Source organism: Polistes canadensis, unplaced genomic scaffold (assembly GCF_001313835.1).
Source record: "Polistes canadensis isolate GaletaPanama2010 unplaced genomic scaffold, ASM131383v1 scaffold_33, whole genome shotgun sequence".
In the NCBI taxonomy this organism is placed as follows: Eukaryota; Metazoa; Arthropoda; class Insecta; order Hymenoptera; family Vespidae; genus Polistes; species Polistes canadensis.
Genome location: NW_014569580.1, coordinates 816518 through 837055, shown reverse-complemented (window position 1 = coordinate 837055; position 20538 = coordinate 816518). Strand labels below are relative to the sequence as shown.

The following is a 20538-nucleotide window of genomic DNA, read 5'->3' as shown; positions in this document are numbered from 1 at the left end:
AGTGTACTTTAATTTAATATAAGTTTCATTAAGATCTATTTACTTTTAGTATAAAAAATATATACCAAAACTTTTCAAAGAAATTACAAAGATGCACCATTTACAGAATTGCATTCTCTGACATTTTATGAAAATTTGCAGATCAATTTATAACTCGAAAACACGTAAAATGATGCCATACGCATTCATATCAGCTTATTTCACGAGCGTGACAGCCTCACACTCTAAAGTATATATAGAGAACATATATAAGTATATATATATATATATATATATATACATATATATATTTATTCAGTGGTATTCGTATATTATCCGTGGATAATACTGTGCACGCGTCATTCCACTTTTTATCTTTTTTTCTTTTCTTTTTTCCTTTCTTCCACCAATTTCTCTTTCGCTTTCTCTCTCTCTCTCTCTCTCTCTCTCTCTCTCTCTCGATACAAAAAGAAGAAGAAGAAGAAGGAAAAGGATCTTCGATCTCGCTGACGTCGAGGTATCCGTCTTTTATTCTATATCCTTCTCTATCATTCTTTGTTTCTTTCTTCTTCTTCTTCTTCACTTTCTCTTTTACTCTCTCCCTAAGCTCGCTTTGTCTCACCAAGTCCTCTTACCGCGATGGCAGGATGGATTTTCGTCATATCGCGACACTAGAGTGCCGAAAAGAGGGGAAATACTCGAGGCTCGTTCGAGTTTTGACGAGGGTTTAAGAGAAAAAGAGAGAAAAAGAGGAAACGGAAATATCCGATGTATATCCTAGTAGGCGAAAGAATTTCGGTTGACAGGAAAGTCACAAAATAAAGGAAAAGAGGGAACTAAAAATATATTCCATAAATTCTTTATAATAATAATATAAAATAAGAACTCTCTCTCTCTCTCTCTCTCTTTCTCTTTCTCTTTCTCTTTCTTTTCGTCGAACAAGTCAGTCCTGAAAGTATCTCATCGTATTTTCCTATCCAACTCGCATTTTTCAAGTGGATTTTATAAGGCGACGGTAACGACAAAATTTTATGAAACGATACTAAAAAGAGAGAAAACGTAAGAATAGAACTCGTTATACAGATTTTTCTATCCTCGGTTTATTTTCCAAAAAGAAGAAAAAAAGAAAAATCTAACAATAATCTAATAATTCAATAAAATTATCTCAACATAAAAAAGTTTCACTTCACTCGTATACCAATCGTGTCTTCTTTTAATTTTTGTTGTTCTTTTAAACAATGTAGAAAAAGATAATAAGTTATCGATAACATTAAAGTTTATGGATCGTACGGGTGTGGTCTAAAGCAAACAGTTCCTAGCAACGACCGACCGCGTTACCACTTGCTTCGTCATTGCATTTACCTGGACACGTTCCAAGCTTTGTCTTCTCATGGTGTGAGGAAAAATTCGACTAAATTCTTTTCAACGCTAGTAATTGAAGAGATAGAGATAAAGAGAGTAAAAAAAATAAAACCATCCGCAGTAATATCGCAAAAGATCTTTCAAGTAATTCCCATTGAGAAAATAATAAAACAGAAAAATCATGAATATTTTAGAAATTCGCGTGTTCTTTTATCGTTTGATTCGAAGGATTTTGTACTCACCGTGTTTTCTTCTTCTTTTTCTTTCAAAAACAAACTTTGATATTGTCTATGGTGCAGGTGCATTTGTTATCGTACGACTATTACTTCTTGTTGATTTTCTTACCCCTGGTGAGATTTATCGTAATTGTGGGAAAAATATTGTGGCGCCACTTGCTATTGATCCAACAGGTATTTTCGATTTTAATTTTTTCATCGAATAGAAAAATCGTAAGTAAAGCAAATAGATTTGTTATTCATCTTCAATTGCCATCGATTATTTTCTCGATTATTTTTTTTTACACTTATTGACTATCTTTATACTTTCCTTTTTTTCTTTTCTTTTTTTTTTTACTTCACAATATATACATAAAATATTATAATTAAGGAACATCGCGCGCGTTAATTGTTGTTAGAAGATTCAAAAAAATAGAAATGTTATTTTCATCGTCAGGATTTTTACAAACTCTTGGCCGATAATTAACAAACGTTAACTATAACGTTAAGATAAAGTGTTAAACAATCTCATTAAAAATAATTAAAGAAACATCGTTTGAAAAAGAAACGTTTGATAAATAGCATATTCGAGTTGGGGGAGAGGGAGAGGTGGTACGTATAAGCCGTAAAATTTCATAGAACGTCTTCATGCATAATTCACTGCTTTACCATTCCTCGAAAGATGAGAGAAAGATACTGAGAGAGAGAGAGAGAGAGAGAGAGAGAGAGAGAGAGAGAGAATTTTTCGAAGATAGCAAGATGTGACACGTTCGAAATATCTAAAGGGAAAATTTTTCGATTTCCTCTCATTTCTCAATCTTCTTTCAGTCCTTTTTTTTTTTGTCGTTGAAAAGAACATCTCACACCGGTGGCAACGAATCACAGCGAAGCACCCTCCTTTCTCTATCCCTCTTATAAACACCTTCTCTTCTGTAACCCCCTCCCCACCCCCACACCCACCACGGTTCTCGATATACGCCGTTACGCGGAGTAATTTCGTCCATGGAATCGCATTATCAGCGAAACATTTCGGGGTCGAGTTTATGGTGGTGCTGGCAGCATCGTTGTCGTCATCGTCGTCGTAGTCGTAGTCGTTGCCGCCTTCAGATACGCCTGGCAATAATTCAACTACAGCCGTGCCGGTCCTACGAGGGAAGGCTAATTCTCATCCACTATTCTCTCGAGGAGATAATAGATCACGGAGATTAAAGGATTCTCGAGATGCCCCAGCTTTCTTCGACTCCCACGGTGCGAAGTATTAAGTACGGACGATTAAAAGCCATCCGGCTTTCTTTTTTTCTTTTTTATTATCTTTTTCTTGCTTCCTTACTTTTTTTACCCTCTCTCACGGCAAAAAAAACAATCGTCTCGTTGCGTGTCAAACTTTTCGACAAATAATTTCAACATTGGTCAGGTGTCAAATCCGTCACGATAAAATAATCTCGAATAACCATTTATGTTTATAATTTATCAAGATACTCTATTCTATTCTATTTCTTTCTTTTTCTTTCGAGTTAGTTATACCGAATATTTCGTACGCTTTTATTCTTGGCAGTTATACCAACCTGACTCTACCAACCCTTAACAATAATAACAGTAACAATAATGGAAAGAGAAACGTGCTGGATATGAATATGTATCGAATACATCTGTTGCCTTGTAGCCCTTTGGGGTATTATGAGATGAGAAAGGGTGTGCTGAAAACGGTGCAATATCGGTCGCTGAATCCTTACCGCAAAACGTGTCCCAAGACCTAACAACCAAAAACTAATTCTAACACGGTTGAAAATTCCTAACAATTTTATCTTTTATCTCTTTTCCTATCACGTATTACTTACGATCATATCTTCTTCTTCTTCTTCTTGTATTTTTTAGGATATTAAGTTTTGAATAGCGTCAGTATTGATGCTGACCAAAGCACCATGAAGAGAACAAAATTGGAAAGACTTTATTAAGAGATTTTATTGCCTGGTTGCGTCAAATCTTTTCGATCAAATCCTCCCTACCTCTCCCCCCCTACACCTCCTACCTGTAGCAACAAATTCAAGATGTTAAGCCGAAAATAATTAATTCCAACCGACGACAAGGTGTGACAATGTTGGAAAAAAGATAAAACCGATAATGAATCGAGCCCTCATTGTTCTCTTCTGTAATAAACCGATGAGCTTTATCGATGATTTTCCTCTCTTTTATTCTTTTTAATTATTTATTCAACTTTTATTAATATTATCGATTACTAAGATCGTACATTTGTGTGTGATTTTTTTTATATATATATATATATATATATATTTATGTGATTTAATTAGAAGATTAATTTAAATTAAAATCGATAGATAAATTCTACGAAGTAAATTCGTCAATGATTCTCAAACGAATACACAATGTGTTTAAAAAATAATAGTTCCTGATTTTGATTTCATTTAACGTATGATTAAAAAACATTCTACTCTATTTGCCAATCCTATTTTATCCATTCGAAAGAAAATGGATTATTTGGGCGACGTCGAAAATCTTTTATTCTTGAACGGGAATCCTCTTTAGTTAGGTACCTCACAGGCGTAGTTAGTTAATTAAAAGGTAAAAGCAGTTCGAAGAAGAGCACTCGAAAAGAGTGAGAGTGAGAGAGGAAGAGGGCTGGAAAGCAGGATTTGTAGCTCGATCAGGGTAAAACCTCCCTTTCACGCTCGGCCGGAATCATTTCGGGGGTGGCTTCTGATTCGGCGCTCGTTTGCACCGCTTTATTTGCGATTTCAAAGAACCCGAAGTAAAGGACGCTTCTGACTGCATACACAATTCTAGGACTCGGATTTACATAGAAACTGTGAATGAGCTAGTATTTATTAGCTTCCTAAAAAGACCCGTTGATATTTTATAATCAAATTTGATATCTTCAGATTAATAAAAGTAAAGCGATCTTTGTAAAATCTTTGCTTGTTAATCCATTTGAGGAAGGATATCGTCGGGGAATATTAAAAAATAATCTTTAGTGACGGGATTTGGGGAAGAAAATGTGCAACGATTCGTAAGGAAGTTTTTTGACGTATTGCTGTTGGGAAAGAGAGAAAAAAAAAAGAAAAAGTATGGATAAGGGGAGTAGCGTATTCGAAGAGAGAAAATGAAGAGAGGAAAACTGATTTGATAATACGCTAGGATGAGCAACGGGCTAACCCCCCATATCGAGGAAAAGCACGATCGAGAACGGCTTGACGGTAAAACTCTCACTTTTTTTTCCTTTTTTTCTGAGATTCACCTCCATCCACCTATTCTACCACTCCCTTATTTGCGATTTCATATTTTACGAATCTTACGAAGATGAAGAAAAAGAAAAGAAACGGAGGGAAAGAAAGAAGAAGAAGAGGAAGAAGAGAAGGAAGATGGAAAAGAAGCAACAACAAGCAAACCCCTTCGGAATCTAAGCATTTACATTTATATTTGCAAAAACGCGATCGTTCGGTAGAAAGGGGGAAAAAAAAAAAGAAAAAGAATGGGAATATAAAAGAGAAAGAGAGAGAAAAAGGAATAGATTCTCGCCCTTAAAACGGCCAGACTTTCGTTATGGAATTGCTAATGATGACAAGGGCTCGCCAGGGTCGTGTTGCAATAACAGCTGCTCCCTGCCAATTCGATAGATAGGCGTGGAAGAAAAATATTCCTCGATAACCGCGTTACGACGATAAGAGCTCTCATTTTGCGTTCCTCGAGAGTAATATCGATTCTTCAGGAGAGCAACGAGATCATAAAAGAAACGCTTATAAGAGAACCGACTTTTATTTTTTCCTCTTGTTCTTCCTTCTTTTTCTGTCCCTAGTACTTGTAAAAATTATACTTGCTGATATATATTATAGTTCCATCTCGATAATGTTAATCATTACGAATAATTCATTGTCGTTTATTAATCGACATATTCTGTTTAGTATTGTATATATATATAGATATAAAAGAATACAAAAACAATATATATTTTGTTTACAAATGGTTTATAAAAATATTATGTTTAAAAAATTTCTTATGGATCTTGATGAAAGGGTTTAATTTTAAAAAACGATCGAGAAACGATTTCCAATACAACAGCGGTATTCAATGATGAAGAGTAAAAAGGGTGGGTGCAATGTTTTATCTCCGCGTTCGATTAGCTTTTAGACGCAATGATTTGACGGCGTATGCAAATACACCCCTTTCGTGAGCTACACAAAAGAACCAGAGATCGAAGGTATTCGGTTAACATTCAGGGATACCCCTGTGAATATTTCATACCGTAGCTTTTTTCCGCACCGACGCATACACGCGGGAACAAGAAAAAGGAGAGCGATAAAAAAGGCATTTTGATGGTTGGAAAAAAAAGAATAAAAATAAAAATAAAAATAAAAAATAAGGCCAACCACGCGTACCAGCCGACAGAAACTTTTATGCGTTTTAAATGAATGCGTCGACTTTCTCTACTTCAAACCCCCTCGCAGAACGGACTCCAACTTTTACAATTTTCACGGTAATTGTCTACCGTTTTTCCTGCTACACGAGCTAACCGAAGTACCTCGCTAGACGAATATATTTTCTTTTATTTTATTTTGCGTTTTGTTTTTTCTTCCTTTTTTTTATGCTAATCAAATGTTACAGAACTATAAGATGCAGTAGATTGATTATATCATATTAATTGGGTTATTTCATTCGTAACATCGGAAGATAATTGAAATAAACTCTTATTACGGTTTACAAAATTCGGTATAATATTCATTTAATTCTTTATTGCAAATGTGTTAAGATCAACGACGATAGTTCTATTATGCGACAGAAATAACAATACTTTAACAGTGTAACAACTTACCCACTCTCGTTAATGTTCGATAGTCTGATATGACAAGAAGTGATATTAACAATTGATCTATCCATTATCATATATATATATATGTATATAGAATATATCGCAGAGTACATGAAAAGTTCGAAATATTTCATTGACAAGGTAGGCACTTGCATCGTAACGAATCGATCGACGTTCAAAGTAATATCAAGTATTGTTTTTTCGATCGTATATCATTTAAAAAAAGAAATGATTTTTTAACAAGCAAAAATAATTTACTTGATTAATCGTTTCATGCGTTTCAATTATTTTAAGTGCGGAAGACTATTTTGTCTCTTTTTTTCTTTTTCTTTGTGTGTTCTGTTATTTAAAAATATATAGATATAATATAATACACAGATTTAAGACAACATATAAAACGAGAAACAATAAATATTATTTCTTGTACTATAACCGTAGTATTACAAGGCACTGAAAACAATTTCGTTCGCGAGGAAGCATTAGACGACATAGAAACATTTCCTGTTAGAGAATAATCTAATATTACATTTTAAAATATAATCTTTCTCAGTTGAGTTAGTATTGATAATATAAATATTTTTGATAATTATTTCACTGATTTTTGTTTTATGTTTTTACTACAACATTATCAATTCTTCTAATCATTTGATTCTGCAGTGGAGATGTATGCACTAATTTGCATGGACAGACTTGTATTGTCGATTCCTGAGTATACGATGAATGACAAATAACTTATTTGAAAACTTGGATAAAAATAAATAGAATATTTCCCGCTTGAAGGGGAAAAACATGATCACGTTGAATGTGACATAGAACAAATAAAAAAACTTACAAATTCTGTATCGTTAAGACGTATGCATCATGATGCGTATGTTCGATGAAAAATACTGAGTTACATAAATTTAACAAATGGTTGCACGAAGAAAAAATAACAAATTATTGCAATATTAATTATTGGTATTTACAATAGTAATCTGCAACTAATCGATAGTTAGGAACTACTCGATATACTACTAATATCATCGTGTCACTCATGATCTCAAGTGGAAGTTCAACGTATTCTATTTGTCAAGCGACACACCGAACGAAATATATCATTTGATTATTTCATAGTAATCAGACTTGACGAAAGTACGTTACCCTGCTAGAAAACATTTTATACAGATAATAACTCTTTGTAAAATATAGTGATAGGTACTTATTAATCTTTTCTTTATTTTTTATCTTCCTGATCCCTCCTATATTTCAATATAGCTTGCCATATCCTTAGTTCAACGCCACCTCTGTACGTACAAACATAAAATTATATTAAACATTTGTATAATTAGATCGTATACCTTCTATACTATTACCTTAAATTGAGTCTTCGAATATCATCCCTCGTAAAATAATTTAAAACGTCTTCCAAAGTGTATTGCTCATACATAAACTATAATACAAATAGTGATCATTAAAATTAAATTTAATTATAATCAGTTAATTTTTGAATGTGAAAAAGATATATATATAATATTTACTCTATCGATTGATACTTCATCTATTTGAAGATCTTGCAACCAATTGATAAGTGCTCCATCTCTGTATGAAGAATTTATAGGGTTTGAATTAACTGTTTGTAATGAATCTGTTTGATCAGTCCCATTTTTGCAACCAGACATAGTAGAATTATAACTGGGCAAAAATAATAATATTAATTTTCTTCTTAAATTATTATAATAATGTTTTTAAATAAAGAGAAACTACATTTGAGAATGCTTACCCTGATTCTTGTCTTAAGGCTTTTCTATTAATGTTCTCACATAAATGAGTTAATGTATTCATTTGTGCTCTTTGTTCTTCTAAAGCCTGTTGCAATAATACTTGATATGATTTTTGACAATCTAACAATTCTTGCAATAACTTCATGTTTTCCATTTTTAATGTTCCCATTTGATCGTGATATTCTTTCCAATATTTGTTGTCAACAGAATCAGCTGTTTTTTGAGATTTCATAGAATTTACCGTTGAAACACCAGATGTAGAACCCTCTTCAGGACCTTGACCACCAGGTTGTACACGCTCTTGTCCCAATAAATTTGCTCCAAGTTCTATAAAATACAATATAGAAAAGTTCGTTTATAATTTGTTTGTCGAAGTGTCTTAATAAGAAATAATTACAATTACATTTTATACGAGATATTTTTATAAGTCATTTCATATACTAAGATTGAATTTCAAATATTTAATCTTATGATTTAAATTGAAATGAATGGAGCAAACACATATGTATGAGAAAGTAAAGAAAAGCTTACCAGGCGACAATACTGTAATAGCTGCTTGAACGGCATTTCTTACTAAATTATCTAATGCAAACATCCAATGTGGTTTAATGCTGTGCATTCTTAAAACTTCATTCACCGCTGTTTGGAACAAGTAAATAGCTAGTTGAAGATGATTAATCGCTGTTGAATCAAAATCTAATTCTTCTTTTAATGTGCGTATAGCTGTTATAATAACTTCTTGATTTTGTTCAGAAATGTAGTCCTTTAATCCGCGCATCAATAATATCAAATGATTCTAAAAGTAATTTTGAAATTTATATATTAATTGTAATGAATAATAATCATTATTTAAAAATGTATATTGTAGAATTACCATGCGTAAAACAGTTTGGCCAACATCCTGATGTATACCTCTCATCCAAACCTCACAAATTTTTGTTTCATCTTGACTGAGAACTCTTGTCAGTGTCATTCTCCTCTGACTATCTTTTTTCAATAGATAAAACCCTTCTTGTTCTTCTCCAGATTTATGTCCTGATTGCCCTACAATTAATCGGATATTTATTCGATTATTTTATTAACAAATTTTAAATGTTATATATGTGAACATAATCACCTCCTAATTCAACTTCCGGTGATAATAATCCACCAGAAGAACTTCTTCTGGTTATAGAAGCTCCGGTTGTATCGCTTTCATTTGTTTCTATTGATGGTGTATTACCTATTGTGCTAGAAATTGTAAGAAAACAAATATTATATCTATCTGTTACACACTGTAAAATACTTCATATAATTAATATAATTTGTTAATAAAGAGTAATTTATTTTAGCATACATATATCTATTCTATTTACGTATAATTTCCACTTAATTATACACATAGATCAAAATAATATTATGGAAAGAATAATTATAATTTATTTGTACCATATGCCCCTGTTTAAATATTTTACATGTAAATAATTTGATAAAGCAATAATCATTCACCACATGTAAGTCTAGGAATAAAAAGCATCACATGGATTTCTGCAGGAATTGTTTAGGAGAATATTATTATCCATATATAATTAAAGTGTGATATGAGGCAATGAAAGATTTCAAAAAATAATTGTGTATTCATACAATTGTAAATAATGTGAAAACATTTTCATCATAATATAAAAGATCAATGAAGTTTATAATGTATATGTTTCACATTGCATCAATATTATTTAATAAAGGTATCATACCTGTTAAAAGAAAGAGTTGTAGTTGGCATGCTGATGGGAGACAGAAGATGAGCTGGACTGCGCTCTCTCAATGGGCTTGACTTGGTTAGCCCTCCACTACATGCAATTCTTAATTATTAAATATTATATATAATAATACCTTTGTGTTAATTATATAAATACCAATTAAAATTATATCCAACATAAGATTGATATCTTTGAGAATATTATTATTAAACAAAGTAATCACTTTTAGTCATGTTAATTGTACTACTACTTTACAAAAATAAATAAATAAAAAATTATCGAATTAAATTTGATAAATATTTCTTCCATATATTTAGAATTTGAATCTATATATATATGAAATATTCGCATATTCTATAATATTATAAGATTATATTACATATATAGTGTATGTATTTTTGTGTTGTATCATAAATAGATAATTATATCTCAAAGCTTTTGGGACTATACATAATATTTAAAAGCAGTTATCAATTAACAATATCACAATGATAATGTTGGCATTAAAGCTTCATATATACCGAGTTCAAGCATTAAATGAATGTAAAATGTAATGACTCAGGGAAAAAGTGATCTCAAGCTGTAAACAAAATGATATTATAATCATTTTAAATATCAACTGTACCTGTCATCTGATTGTGATGTTTGCATTGGAACAGCAGTTATAATATGATTATTATTTGTTTTGTCGCACTTTCCCAAACGGTCCACTCTATCTGCAGGAACAGATATGCTTCTACTAAAGTCCGGTGGTGCTGCTAATCTACTAGTTTTCTTTTTCCTGTAAATAATAAATATAAAGTGAGTATGGTAATATTAACATTTTAGTACATTATGAATAATAATTCAATTCATTTAAAATATAGCATACTCGTTTAAGAATGGATCTTCTAACAACTCGGCAGCGGTTGCTCTCACATCAGGATTTGGTTCAAAACATCTTAATATAAAACTTTTGGCTCTCTCGGATAATTCAGACGGTATTTCGGGATGTATTTTATAGTATCCAACCTGTGAAAATAAAAATAAGTATTTGGTAATTATTATATTTTTTATAAAAAATATCTTTTACTTACTTTGAATACAGCCGCTTGAGGAGAACCCAATTCGATAAATGGTGGCTTTCCTGTTGCCATTTCAACTATAGTACACCCCAGAGACCAAATGTCAGCCTAATATCACAATTTATGGTAAAATAATTATATTAATATCTTACATTAGATAGAAATATATTTCTACTTACAGGTGCACCATAACCACGTTGACCTTTGTCGATAACTTCTGGTGCCATGTATTGTAAAGTTCCTGTAAATGTTTCAGCACTTGGACAAAGACCAGCCAAACGTTTAGACATACCAAAGTCTGAGATTTTCACTACACCACTATAAGTATTAACTAACACGTTATCACCTAAAAATTAAAACCCGAAATATGCATAAATAAGATATTAACAATTTTATCAGAGATCATATAAATTCAATTTTTTATATGAACCTTTAATATCTCTGTGAACTATTTTTTGATCATGTAAATATTTAAGTCCTTCTAAAATCTGTTTAGTGTAATATGATATTGTTGATTCATTTTCTTTTAATGGACCCCATTTAGACCGTAATAAGGCTGATAGACTTCCTAAATAAAAAAAAATAAATATATAAACATTAATCATTTTTTTTTCAATTAGAAAAATGTTTTAATACTGACCTCCTGGGACTTGCTCCATAAAGATTTTGAAGAATCCATCCTCGCTCACTGACCCCAAGTATTGAACAATGTTCCTATGTCTCAGCTGACTATGTAATTTAATTTCTTCGTGTAAAGGCTGAACATCTCCCAGATTCCGTTCCCGAATTTCTTTTACTGCAATTCGCACTTGAGTATTTAAATCACGAGCTGCATACACGACACCATATGTCCCTTTTCCAAGTATTATTCTTTTATTTTGATCATCCAGTTCATATTCAAACTGAAAATATAAATATAAATATTACATAATAAATTTTTATATAATTTTTGTACTTTTTTAATACTAATTCTATTAATTATAAAATCACTGACCTTCATACGATCATCGGTCATGTAAGCATCCAAATCTGCAACCATACCTTCTTGATCTCTGGTCATTTCTAAGATCAAATCATAAAATCTTTGCCTACATTGTACAGATGGCAAATACATTTGGAAATCATCAGAGTTTTGATGAACGTATAAAAAGAGACATCTCTCATCTCTTTTATATAGGCTCACACTTCGGATCATGTTTGCAGTAAACAACCAATCGTGTACTTGCTTGCAGTTATTTTTCATGTTATCCAAGCATAAGTTCCAGATTTGAATGGACTTTTCTTCCGCACCAAGATTGACGTTGACGTAACTTGGCATTAAAATTTTCGTTGGCTCTAACACCAGAAGCTATAACAGAAAATACAAAAAACAATATCCTTTCAATGAATTAATTTAAAATAAAAAATTCATTAATAAAAATTAATTAATCTAAGGACCTGCACAGAAAAGCATTTTATATTATTCTTACTTTGACCAAAAATGTACAGAAGCAAGCTGGTTTCGTAATGCAATACTATAAGCCATAGTCTTCCAAATTGAAAACTGGATCCTTTGTAGAACGATTCCATTTATCAACTTACTGGAAACCGTATACTATCTCCAACTTCCGGTTTTGTGGCTTCCACAAAGTAGTCCATCCAGAAACCAAATATTTGCTCCTCAGGTGAAGCTTCAGCCTCTTCATTTTTTTTCCGAAACCTATCTATCAAGGATATGTTGCCAATAGTTGACTTCAGGTACCTATAACGAAATTACTTTCATATAGAAAACTCATCATTTTTGTATAACAGTTTTATTTGATAAACAAAATTATAAAAATATTTGTTATACATACCAGTTGGGTGGCTTCAGTTTGAACATACATTCAGCAGCTTGAATAGCCTTAGAGTAATCTTCTGCTAGCACACTAATCTCGAAAAAAGTTGCGACATCCCAATAGTCTTTTAAACTTGACAGGCTGCCCTTTTTCCCGATTAAGTTATTCAATACCATTCCTATATGTTGTAGTTCTTCGCTCTTCGAAAATTCATTTCCTGCTATAACTAACAGTGTTGCAAGATTTATACCCGCATATTCGTTTGGTTGAACCTAATGGTCAAAAATTGTAATCATGCTGAATACTGTGATGCTTGATGTAATTTATAATTACTTATGCTGTTACATATAATATTCAACAGCCATTTGAATCAACTTGGAAAAATAGATTCCTGAAATCAAAGCAACAAACGAAAGTATGAATGCTATAAACTAAGAAATTGATAATTGATTTGTCTATTTGTATAAATGATAAAGATGCAGACAGTCACAAATACAAAATAATTTTCGTAATCAATCAAAGTAATATAATCAAGGAAAAATTAAATGATAATAAACTTATACCATACGCAAAACATAAGTGTAGAAAATAAATAAAAAGCTTACTAAACAATAACTATGCTCAAATACATTATATCCAATATAATACATGTAATAATAATAATTATTATTTTGAATGATTTAAGTTTCACCCACCTTAACTCATACTCATGCTTGTTTGTTAAAAATATAATCGATATTTCTAAATGTTAAGAACTTATAATAATAGGATAATATTCACATATGTAATCATATGGTACAAGTTCATCATAATTGCATTATTTAATATTGGCTTGATTCCTACAAAGAGTTAGCATTATTATAGCTCTTTACAGTATAGATTTCAAAAAGATAATCTATAAACTAGTTTTTTCTTGATCATTTATATGTACCTTAGGAATTATCAATTTCTTTTAGTATTTTTTAAAGACTTTTATCATTTTTTAATCCTAAAAATCCATCATTCCAAGGCAATGCATTGGCTGAAGAACACCATATGTGTAGACATATATATATACATATAAATATTACCTCAAAACCTTTTCTATACCAATGAATAGCATTTTTTAAACTTTCTTGATCCGTATGTCTACTTTCAACAAACTTATCCTTATATATCCTTCCACACAAACACAACATGTCTGGTACATGATTTTCTTTTTTTTCTAATGCTTTTTCAATAACTTTCAAAGCTCTTTCCCTATCTCCTTCTTTATTTCGTCTGTTTAATGCAAAAGCATATAAGTAACGAATGGCAGGGGTATTAATATAATTTTTATGCGTAGGTATTGTTTTTAAATCGTCAACTAATTGTACCATCGCATCGTAACCCTAGAACAAATATATTACATTTGTTATCATTTCTTATTATATTATATTACAAATACAAATTACCTGGATTTCTCGAAATGAAATGAGTACATTAAGCACCACTTCTCCAGAGAGAACATTGGGATCATCCAAACGTTTACGCATGTTGTTCAAGGCTCTAGAGAGCTCTTCTCCTGAATAAGTTTCACGTGCTTTTCGTAAGTCTGCTAAGAATTTTTCTTTCATGTGAGCTCTAAAAATATCAGACATGACAATTTATGTTAAAAATATCAATTTTGTTTAATTGTATAAAAACTTATATTTAAATGATACAAAATAATACAAAGACTATTGATTTTAAAATGATAAGTATATACCTGAGAAAGATAAGATAAGGATAACAAATGGATAGGTCTTTTTTTATTATGATCTAATTATTTATGAATGCAAATTAACTTTTGAATCACAGATAGCAACAATTTATATAATAAATTATATGACATATTTTATTTTAAAATATTATTGTTAAACTTACTTGGATTGTACTTCAACATCTTGAAATAATTTCTTTAATTTTAATGTAAGATGTTGTTTTGGATCTATGGATTCTTCACCTGTAATTCTACTAGTTGCTGGACTGGTAGCAACACAAGAACCACACTCAATTACACGATATGACACAAAAGTGTAACTACCACACGACAACTGTAACAATTATTTTAATTTACATTATAGTTATTTTATTGATATATTATAAGAAAGTATAATAAAATATTACTTTGGATTTATTCATGTTTCTCTAATGTTTAATTTATCACTACTACAATTAAACTTGATTTAATCCCTTTGTAAGATATAATTTCTTTTTATACCTACTGCAAATGTATAATTTAAACAATTGAATTTTAATAATAATTTAACTACACATGTAAATATAAATTGCACTTTCGAAGAAAAATATAGAGCAATTTCGATTACCGCGTACTGCCAGCAAGCACAATGGATAACTGCTATATTAAGAGCATGAGCTCATGTTTTTCAGTTCCATACATGGTAGAACTACATATTAGGTATGTGGTAAGATTGTCTAAATGTGCAGATTGTATTAAAAAGAATTTACACTCGATTATTTGTTGATAATATTTTTAAACAAAATTTGTATAATTTCAAAAGTTTTTATGTGGTACTATGAATCTTACGAGTCCTACTTCAAATATCGGTAATAGTAATAGATAATTATTAATTAACGTATAATGATGATAATATATATGAACTATTTAATTATTAACAATTTAACGTGAAAATAATAAAGACCTGAATATAATCCGTTCAACTGTAGATACGAGAATGACGAAGTATAAGACTTGTGAAGATAATAAGACATATTGCACATGTGCGGCGTGCGCGCAAATCATCATCATCATCTCAAATAGCTTTTATCACAATATATATTTTTATCTAAATGTGTGTGAAAGATTTGTACTATTTTTATTAGTAGATTAATTGATATAAATTTATAATTCATATTCAATAACTTTAACTAAGAAATTGAATATAAAAAAAATAATAATTGAAAATCTTAATTAATTTATATAAAAGGCAAAGTAATTTTTAAGAGAATATGATTTAGTAAGAAATGTAGTTAATTAAATTTCGTAACACGTGTGTAATATGATCTTCACTAATTGTAAGATAGGATTGGTTTCATAGTACATAGTTATTTATTAGACCTTTAATTAAGATCATGGTTTCAGTGTGACTATTTTAGTTCTAATAAATGTACAAGGTTATTATACATATTGTAATATTGTATAAAGTATTGATTACTATATTTATTATCGACATTTACATATCTATGTTAAATAGGGTGTAAAATTTCTAGACATAATTTCTTTTATGTGGCTAATATAAAATACTTCTTTTTCCATTTCACATTGATTAACATTTATACAAATAATTTTGTTGTCTAACGCATACTGATTTAGTGCATTATTTTTATCAATTGCGTTTTAAGAGGTCATGTAATTTATAATTGATATTAAAACATACATACCTTGAGTCTAATCGTAGCTTCTGTATCCACATCATTGTGAAGCAAGATATTTTCTTTCATACCAAAGCTTTCCCTAACACCCAAATGATAGAATAATGCAGATTGTTGTAATTGAATACTTAAATCAACCACAGCTACATCTGCGTTATAAAATGTATCTAATACATTAGTTTCTCCAAAATCGAGCTTTTCAAACTGTAATAAAAAGTAGTCTTATATTATATAACATTTAAAATACGTCTATTGTATTTGCATTGTGTGAGTGTGGTAAAACTTATTGTGTAATTATTACATAATTCATAATATTATTTTAATTAAACGTACCTGTATATGATGCATGTTTGCATTAACTAAGAGACATGCTTGCTTAACTTCTTCCAAGGCTCTTTTTCGTTGTGCAAGATGTTCTGGTTGTTGTAGATCTAATACACATGCTACATCCATCCTAGGCCTTCCTGATACCGTAGTATGCCCAGAGACATCGCTCTGCGTTCCAATACTATCTGTACTCGATATACCATCTATTACACTGACTACAAAAAGATTATATAAATAATATCTTTGAATATTACAATTTTTTAATAGAACACATTAAAATATATGTTTATATTAATACCTTGTATATCTATACCATCTCCACAAGTGGACGGCATGTTGATCTTACACTTGTTATGACTGTCGCTCTGCGAAGGCAGTTTTACTCAAATTTATAATTTAACACTTATCTTGTTGATCGATTTTCTTATACTTTTCTCTAGATATTAAGATAAAAATACTTCTATTATTTACTGTAATCTATGATAAAGCACACATATATATACATATATAAAATTATGTTGGTAATATATTCTAATTTGCAAATACAAAATAAATATATGTTTAGAGTTTACAAAATTACTCTTATGCATGAATTATTCTTCGCAATAAGTATAACAAACTAGCAAATAGTTTATGGTATGAATTATCAAAAGCTGTAAATTATACAAGCAAAAATGTTTGATGACAGTCGCATTTGATTTAAGATTGTCTTAACAATAAATTACTTGGGAAAGCTGTTGAATGAATCTTCGATGATCAAACAACATTAATAAATAAAGTGATTAAGTTTTAACAAAATATACCTTTTATGGCGTACATTATAAAAAATCTCCGTCCATTTCTTCTAGAACACACAAATCCGGGCTCGAGGTCGTGCACAAGTACAACCTACCGCAAAAAGTTTCCTTTTATTCGCACAGATGGCGCATGCATAGTTCTTTCTATGTCTCTATCTCTGTCTCTCTCTCTCTCCTTCACTCACTCTCTTTCTCTTTCTCACTTTACTAATTCAAAAATAGAAACACTGAAATATATAATGGATTAACAGAAACAAACATTTTCTTTTAATCCTTACTTACAATTAGTTAGATTAATCGAAATAATATTTCAACAATTTTTTTCTTAATTCATCTAATGTTTCATTAACCATATATTTTTAATTTTTTTACCTAAATATAACTGAGAGTTAAAAAATAAATAAAAAAAGATTAGAAAGAAATTAGAGAAAAATTTCAAGCCAGTTAAGAAGTACTTATCGATCATTGCCTTTATCGAATGAAATGAGTTTTCAATGAGTGCAAGAGATGCAGAGAAAGTCTTCGAAGTTATTATTAGGATAGCATAAATTAGATAGATGGCTGAAGACTCTATACGTTCCTTCACACGCAACGAAAGATCTCGAATGAAAACAATGATTATTTTTTCTCTTCTCCGTCGTCGTTATAAAACATTTTTGTCGATCGACCAGAGACGATGAGGGAACAGGAAAACATGCTAATTGCTAAGTTTACATTTCTATGACACACAAAGAAAGGAAGCTAACATATATACGTAATATATATAGTAAATCTGTTGTTCTCCAAATGCACTCTATGAATCTGCATTGTATTTTATTTTAAAGAAAATTATCTGAGTTATATGTAGTTAATTACACGTTTTTTAATTAGATATTGTATATATTATGCATTATATTATTATAGTATAATATATAGTATATATATAATAATATATATTACTATATTATTATAGTATCCTTCATTATGTTGCAGTTCTTAATTGCATAGTCGTCTACATAATTAATCAATGTTCTTGAAATTTTTCTCTGTTAAAATTTTGTATATATTTTATATTCAAAAGTAAGTCTTCATTTGGAACAATTATTACATGGTGAAATCTAGGCGATCGGAATTGGTTATGGTGTAATAATTTATTGTTAATATTAGGTCAGTCAATAAGTAATATTGATATTTTTAATAAAAAATACTATTATTTTTATTTTAACTATATTGTTTATTTTAATATAAAAAAAGAATATAAAGCATTATCGAGATAATTAGCTGCGTTTGTTTAATATATTATTTAGCTGTGAGAGAGTTAATATATAAAAAGAAGTCTTAATTCGTTGCACATATATATGCAATTAATTAATTAATTATGGTATATAATATATAGACTTTTCTATCTCTTATTTTCTATTATATATTATGTTCATGATATCAAAATTTTCATTGCTATTCGCACGTTGAAATTTCTGTCTCTAATTTTAAGTCAGTACCTTCTAAATGTTTCTCCATCCAATTATCGAATTTTATACTTAAATCTTCTGACATATAATTTTTCCAGTCACCAACTTTGCCTTTTCTTATAAATTTTGCATTAGGATCATTTTCATCAGCACCTTTCTGTTTTAATATTTGTTCTAAATTTACAGCAGGATTTGCTGCCATTTTAGAAAATTTCAAATGTTCGCTAAGCTCAATAATTTGTTCATTTGTTATCGTTTTGTCAAGAAATTTTGTTGTTTTTTTAATTATTTCAACTTGATCCTAAAAAAAAGTGCAATCATAGTTAGAAGAACATAAAACAATCTTACAAGTATTTTCATATAAAAACCTTTTTCAGATCTTCATATTTTAAAAACAAAATATTATCTTGTTTTCTAGCATTCCAAAAAGGAAGCACGTGATTCCAAAATGGCCCCATTGGAGCTTAAACACAAATTATCAACAAAATTATTATCAATTTTTGTATACATATATATGTTCTATAATATTGATAACTTTAATGCAAAATTAATACCATTCTCGTTCATAAATAATTCCGCAAAATCTTCGAAGCTGCCTTTTATATTATGAAAAACTTTACAATAGTGATAAAAACTCACGCAAGTATCTTTAGGATTTCTAGTAATGTATATAATCTGAAAGATATTAAATTTGTATAAGCATTATTTTAGTTCACAAAAATAATTAAGTGTATGCACATACTTTGGGCTTTTTTAAATGAATATCTGTAGGTAATAAATCCCATGGTAAATGTGTTTTAATGTAACGAGGTCGCGAAGCATTTATAACATTTTCAACTGAGTCACCTAACTTCGAAAACCAATCTACAAAATTTCCTGTTACCACAAGAGCGGATCCTCTAAAACATATAATTTAATAAATCTTTTTGTAATTAAATTATTAACATTTTATTAAAAAATCCTTACTCGAGTAATGGATTACGAATCATCAGAAGAGTTTTTGAGGCTTCATAATCGAAATTACTTCCGATACACCATACCATTTCTTGTACCCAATGACTGCCTGTGTGTATAATTAAAAAATATTATAATTAATATTAGTTTAAAAGAATTTTATAATTTATTATTTGTCTCCGAAATAGTTTAATTAAGTTCACCAGTTCGTGGATGAGAAACTATCCATACGTCATCTTCATATATTTTCATATCTCTTATTTTTTTAGCAAAAAACACATAATTAGGTGGTAATAAGCAGGATCCTGGTTCTACTTTGAGAAAGCTTGGTTTTACTCTATATATTTCATCCAATTTATCAGCAGAATCGCCTTCCAATGTTGAAAATGTTATAGATTTTCTATTCACTATAATCATTTTATTACTTTTAGTCAAAATTATGTTATTTAAATTATAGGTATAAATAAAAGAGAATTTGTTTAATACTTACTTGTTGAAATTTCTGTTAAATGCACTCTGATGTACAGTTAAGAGATATACTGACTGAGGAAGGTTCAACGAAAATGCAATGTATGTCAAACCGGTTTCGATGCATTTTAACCGGCATTTCTGCCGGCTTTTTATTTGTTTTTTCAATTTGTACTACTTTCATTTATCCTATTTTTTACATTTTTATGAAATATAACAGTAATTAATAACATTTATTTACTTATTATGTATTTATTTATATGTTTATAAATTTTTATAATTGAAAAAAATAATTTTTGACAATAAGATACAGTAAATGGGATTCACTTATGGTTTTTATATTTTTTAATAATTATCAGCGAGATTTGTACGTTGTTTTTAATTTTATAAACACGC

General features: G+C 29.8%; 2 protein-coding genes across 4 annotated transcripts; both read right to left on the bottom strand.

Moving 5' to 3' along the window:
* Positions 1-6240: 6240 nt before the first annotated feature.
* LOC106784336 (mitogen-activated protein kinase kinase kinase 15) lies at positions 6241-17387 on the bottom strand. Of its 3 annotated transcripts, none has more exons than XM_014743751.1 (24): positions 17279-17387; positions 16774-16911; positions 16482-16690; positions 16158-16352; positions 14640-14809; positions 14189-14357; positions 13826-14125; positions 12774-13027; positions 12520-12679; positions 11933-12286; positions 11579-11840; positions 11369-11506; positions 11118-11284; positions 10951-11046; positions 10746-10885; positions 10500-10655; positions 9869-9976; positions 9256-9368; positions 9013-9182; positions 8670-8934; positions 8138-8465; positions 7896-8049; positions 7731-7807; positions 6241-7661 (listed from the first exon to the last, which is right to left on the bottom strand). In XM_014743751.1, exons 2-24 carry the CDS (start codon positions 16808-16810, stop codon positions 7592-7594), a joined length of 4092 nt encoding a protein of 1363 aa, XP_014599237.1. In that variant the 5' UTR covers positions 16811-16911; positions 17279-17387; the 3' UTR covers positions 6241-7591. The 3 variants fall into 3 exon arrangements, with proteins under 3 accessions (XP_014599237.1, XP_014599238.1, XP_014599239.1); XM_014743752.1 differs by having other exon boundaries at positions 9869-9964; XM_014743753.1 differs by lacking the exon at positions 9869-9976.
* A 1319-nt stretch (positions 17388-18706) lies between these two features.
* On the bottom strand, positions 18707-20281 carry LOC106784263 (sulfotransferase 1 family member D1-like). The gene is made up of 7 exons (XM_014743602.1): positions 20200-20281; positions 19878-20081; positions 19687-19783; positions 19463-19619; positions 19275-19395; positions 19089-19183; positions 18707-19021 (listed from the first exon to the last, which is right to left on the bottom strand). Exons 1-7 carry the CDS (start codon positions 20279-20281, stop codon positions 18707-18709), a joined length of 1071 nt encoding a protein of 356 aa, XP_014599088.1.
* Between the last annotated feature and the right edge of the window lie 257 nt (positions 20282-20538).

Bases quoted from the DNA above. Each gene is read 5' to 3' on its own strand.
- LOC106784336 (XM_014743751.1), bottom strand. From the start codon at position 16,810: ATGCCGTCCACTTGTGGAGATGGTATAGATATACAAG. The intron at 14,126-14,188 runs GTAATTTGTATT...TATTTGTTCTAG, and splicing joins TTTCATTTCGAGAAATCCAG to GGTTACGATGCGATGGTACA. The intron at 8,466-8,669 runs GTAAGCTTTTCT...TGTATTTTATAG, and splicing joins TATTACAGTATTGTCGCCTG to AACTTGGAGCAAATTTATTG.
- LOC106784263 (XM_014743602.1), bottom strand. From the start codon at position 20,281: ATGCCGGTTAAAATGCATCGAAACCGGTTTGACATACATTGCATTTTC. The intron at 19,184-19,274 runs GTATTAATTTTG...TTTGTGTTTAAG, and splicing joins ATTATTTATGAACGAGAATG to CTCCAATGGGGCCATTTTGG. The intron at 19,022-19,088 runs GTTTTTATATGA...ACTTTTTTTTAG, and splicing joins AATATGAAGATCTGAAAAAG to GATCAAGTTGAAATAATTAA.